The 4,954-nt window shown below is 46.8% G+C and overlaps 1 protein-coding gene across 1 annotated transcript; it reads right to left on the bottom strand.

Moving 5' to 3' along the window:
- Positions 1-256: 256 nt before the first annotated feature.
- CENPL (centromere protein L) lies at positions 257-4,881 on the bottom strand. Its single transcript, XM_018078989.2, has 4 exons — positions 4,654-4,881; positions 4,257-4,508; positions 2,780-3,322; positions 257-1,890 (listed from the first exon to the last, which is right to left on the bottom strand). Exons 1-4 carry the CDS (start codon positions 4,879-4,881, stop codon positions 1,819-1,821), a joined length of 1,095 nt encoding a protein of 364 aa, XP_017934478.2. The 3' UTR covers positions 257-1,818.
- Between the last annotated feature and the right edge of the window lie 73 nt (positions 4,882-4,954).

Raw genomic sequence — 4,954 nt, 5'->3', positions numbered from 1 at the left:
CTTGGTTTGTTCCTTGGGGTGAAAGCAGTGGGGTATGGTTTATGTGGACACAGATGCTGGTGTCTTTTTTCCAAATACCAGTCCAAGTAAAATGGACTTAAACCTCTCCTGTTTAGTGTTACCCTTCAATTAGAAGCACATCAATGCTTTTTTTCTGGAAGGAAGCATCTGTGCTAAATATCTGGCTAAATCTCTCTCTGCTCTTTGAACTGCAGTTATCAATGAGGACAAGACAAGGTTAAAAGAGGTTAAAAGAGGCTATAGACAATTTAGGGGTTTTAGAGCTTTTTTATCCAAATTCACTGGAAAGAGCTGAGCATTAGATTTAAAACTAAACCCTGGGTGTAACAGTTCCGTTTTCAAATCAGATACAGGTGCCAGTTATTGTGACACCTTGTACTCCTTTGTCCAGTGCTCTTCTGACTCCAGATAGCAAACTTTGTCTAAGATATTTCATAAGAACGAAACTAAAGCACCAGAAGTGATAGTTTAAGCAGCTGCTGAGCTGTCAAGATCTTCAGAAGATCATTTAGCTGCTTCGACCAGGGTAAGAGTTACCACAGGCTGCAGCCTTGACATGCAAAAAATAATCCATCTTCCTTTAGTAAAGAATCTAAAAACAAGTGCATGTTTCTTTGTCTAATTCTGGAAATAGGTTAGGAACTAGGCATGCAGTTATGTCATGTGAGGCAGTTTTACACTGGGAAAAGAAAGGAAACTTGCACCCCTATTTAGGGAGAAGGTCACAGCACAAATCATCAGCGCCTGGAGATGCTGCACAAGTGTGAAGCAAGAAACTAGACTTGAAATTTTGCTGCTCACAAAATTATTTAATAGGTAACAAGTGGTGGTTTAGTCAGGTAAGCTATAGTTGGAAATAAGCACCATGCAAGGATATATTTAATTAGGCATAGGTGGTCTTTCCTTAAGACCAGTCTATGTGCAAAAGATGGAAAATATTTTATTTCTTTAGTACTATATTACAAAAATCCTAAGACTTAGCAGGTACTGCTTCCTTTCTGCCCCTTTAATCTCTAGCTAGGCACTGTGCACTAGTCCTGTGAACTCTTACCTGCTCTGGAAGAGAGAGATCCAATATAAAATTTTAGCACACAACTCTAACCCTGAGAGCTCTCTGGCCTACAGGATCACATCCAAGATACAAACACCATGCAAAGCCTATCTACAGACCTCACTTTCCTATGTATTAATTCATCTGAGAGGACCAACAGGCTGGACACAAGGCAGCTGTTAGTCTTAGACAACTGGAATGTATATGAATGCTATTACTATGGCCAAGTGGCCTACAAAGGGAGCTAGAAACCTGGATTTTTCTGTCCTGGATTGGAGAGCATTCACCCTTTTCCAGGTGTGCTGAACTTTGCATTTAGACTAGCCCAAGAGTAATCACAGTTTAGCTAAGGCTAAGGTCTGTGTAGCTTTGGCTGTCTAGGTAAGAGAAAACCAACTTGCCCTTTGAAACAACAGAAACACCTGTCAGTAAGTTGCATCAAGAATTTGCAGAGTTTGTCTCCTAAACATAAATGAACAGAGTGACTCTGATAAAACAAAGGTGCTCAGGAACTATTACAAGTTTGTACTGCAGCCCTTCTTCAGGGAAAAACGTCTGCTTGTCTTGGCTGTGCATGGCATGGAGTTACAGCTTGTTATGGAGCCAAGTGCAGGAGGTACAGTCCAGCTTTGGACAACCAACATGAGGGGAAAGAAGATGCTGCAGGAGTGAGTTTCCTGTTGGTTTCCCAGCATACATCGTTCGACAGGAAGCCTTTGTAGCATGAAGAGTCGCTGAAATGGCTCTCACTGTATCTGAGAGATTGCAAGTTCTGTCAGTAGCATCAGCACTCCAGAGAGATATTGGCTGTGTAGCATCTGCAAGGAAAAAAAAAGGCATGATAAAAAAACCTGCCATTGCCAGATTTCCACACCCTCAAAGGCTTGGAGCCAAGTGCTCCCTGTGCTGAGTCAGCTGCTCTGTTGCTGTTTGCAAGGTATCCCAGGATCACCCTATTTTCCCTGAATATATATGATGTGAACTCTATTCCCATTATGAAAAGCCATGACTGAATTTACACAACACCCATTCCACAAGAGCACCCTTCTACAGAAAGCCTGAGATATCTTGTGTTTACCTGCCTGCAACATAAAAAGTTGTTTCAGCCACTTTTAAGCTACTACAGTTACAAGCAATGTAACACTAACATTCTAACATTCAGTGGTTTGCAGTTGCCCTACCAAGAGCACATCATAGACAGGCTAAGTTCAAACAACTGCATTTACACAAACTGTTCTTTAACTCAGAAGAAATTATTGCCAAGGATTTATTCTCAATGGTTTGAAGGATATTATGTGGATATCTATAGGAAGACCAGCATCTTTATGAAAAGGGTTACACGTGAAGGAGTCTTCTGTCTGTGTCTTAATAACTACTACAATATTAGAAAGCTAGTGAACTTTTTTTAAAGGTTTTGGATTAAATCTGGTATCTTTTTAAGTCCAAAAAAAGTTCTTTATAGCCAAAGAAACTTTCCTGTTCATACCACAGCTAACACACCTATTTCTGTTCCAAGACTAGTAGTTTCTGCTGCAACACAGTAGTAAAATACTGACAGCTGTCCCAACTTCAGAACTGAGTATGACTAGTAAAAGCTTAAGAGCTTAGCAACTTCTTGTAGGAAATCATGCAAAAGAAATGTGAAACCTTCAGGTACAGCTATTTTATTTGGCCAGCATTAGGACAACCTGCTCCTTAAAGCCTCACCTTAACAATCCCATCACAGTGTGCCGAGGCAATCGCTGTAGAAACCTTCACCAGTTTTGTGGCTGACAGGTGGATCTTAAAGTGCCTGTGGAAGTGGGAGTAAAGGCAGTCCATGAAGACATCCACTTCTTCCTGAGTGATCTCCCCCGGAGTTTTTTGGATGGTGTCCCACAGGGCTTTAGCATCCTCTGGGTGGATGGCATATGAGATATCCAGAGGCTGGGGCAGGCGGGGGACAGAGAAGACGAGTTCCACGGCAGAGGTAGCTTTGTCCACTTTGCACCCAGTCCACATGGCCACCATCCAGGTGAGGCTGAAGGGGCTGATGGCCAGACGGCGGAAGATGCAGTCAAAAGTCTTCTGGAACCAGTTTCCAACAACAGACATGTAACTCTCCGCCCCGTTCGCCAGGAACAGAGGTAAACAGGTGAAGTCCTCTGGCATGTTCTCGGAAAGATCATCTCCATACACGCAGCAGAAACAGCCCGACCACAGGATCTTGTCTTCTGAGTTTTTGGGGGAAGCTCGTGACCTTGAAGAAAGCTGGGATGGGGAGAAGAAGCATTTGAATGCTACAGAGCAAGTATGACTTTTTTTTTTTAGCCAAAAACAGTTTTACAGTTTCAAGTGTTTGGTAAAAGTTTTTTTCTCAGGATCTCGCATGCAACATCCCTGAAAGTTGAGTGCAGTTATGTTGAAAACAGTGGAAAAAGTATTTTTAACTTCCTTAGGAACAGTGCTGCAATATGAGTTTATGATGCTTAATTCCAAAGAGGCAATCCATGGTACATCCTACAAGCACTGCCACAATGAACTTGACATTTCAGTAGCCCATTTGACTTGGGGCAAAGCATTTCAGAAATATTAATTAGACTTGAGCTGTGGCCAGGAGGGATTATATCAGCTTTATCCAGGACACTAAATAACCCGAGTTCTGGCAGTAAATTGACCGCTGAACTAAAACATAAGACAAAGATTGCTCTGTATAGTCTTGCTCTGATCCTGTTGAGGAGTTGAACTTAAAGTTGCAATTAACTGTATGCGTTGCTTAGGAGATCACAGAACCACAGGATCAATTGGGTTGGAAAAGACCTCTGAGATCACTGAGTCCAACCTGTGTCTGAACACCACCTTGTCAACTAGACCACGTCCAGTCTCTCCTTAAACACCTGCAAGGACAGTGACTCCACCACTGTCCTGGGCAGCCCGTTCAAATGTCTAATCCCCTTTTATGTGAAGAAATTCCTCCTAGTGTCCAACCCTGGCGCAGCTTAAGACTGCGACGCTCTGTTCCATTTAAAAAAATAGACGGGACTCAGTTTCATTCAATCTCAGTGGATGCTACAGTAGTTAGTCCATACAGCTAGGAGTTAAGTTTTCCGGTGGTTTCTTTTTTTTTAGAGAGGGTTTCACGACGGTAAAGACAACTCGTGGCACGCAAACCTCGATCACCAAAGCCGCCGGGCGGGCTCCTTACCTGCACAAGGACGGCAGGCTGGTCCTGCTCGCTGCCCTGGAGCTCGGGCAGGCTGGACAGAGCCACTTTGATGTCCAGCTCGACGCCCACCTCCACCGCCAGCCCCTTCTGCCTCTCGGCGGCGATGAAGGCGCCCAGTAGCCGCGCGTAGTCCCTGAGGCGGCCGCGGCAGAAGCGGTACAGGGGGGTCACGCTGTACAGCGTCCAGGCTTTGCGCAGGAGGAGCGCTGTTCTCTGCGGATCCCCGCTTTCCTAGGGCAGGAGAGAAAAAAAGGCAATGCCGTTAAAATGCGTTTCGCGAGCGGGGCAGCGCGGCTGAGGGCACAAGGGAGGGGAAGCGGGGGAGACGGGGAGGTGCCGCCGCCGCCGCTTCCCCGCCTCAGCGGCCCGGCCGTACCTGTGAGAGCGGCGCCGGCAGGATGAGGCGGCCGCTGGGGCTGTTGCCGAGGCGACCGTAGGCCCGTCCGAAGGGCAGGCCCCGGGAGAGGCGCCCGAGGCTGGGCAGGGTCCGCGCCGCCCCGTCCTCCGCAGACTCCACCCGCCATGGCCGCCATGGCCGCCGCCGCCGCGTTCGAACCCGCCTCCCGTCAGCCCCCGCGCGCGCGGGGCGCGCCCCCGCCGCCATCTTTGGTTCGGGCAGGAGGGAGGGAGGGTGGGAGGAGGCGGCGGTGCTGGGGTGGTTTCCCCTCCCGTGTCCT

Source organism: Manacus vitellinus, unplaced genomic scaffold (assembly GCF_001715985.3).
Source record: "Manacus vitellinus isolate BGI_N305 unplaced genomic scaffold, ASM171598v3 scaffold_44_pilon, whole genome shotgun sequence".
Taxonomy (NCBI): Eukaryota; Metazoa; Chordata; class Aves; order Passeriformes; family Pipridae; genus Manacus; species Manacus vitellinus.
Note: the sequence above shows the minus strand (reverse complement) of the source record. Positions and strands in the feature narration are given on the sequence as shown.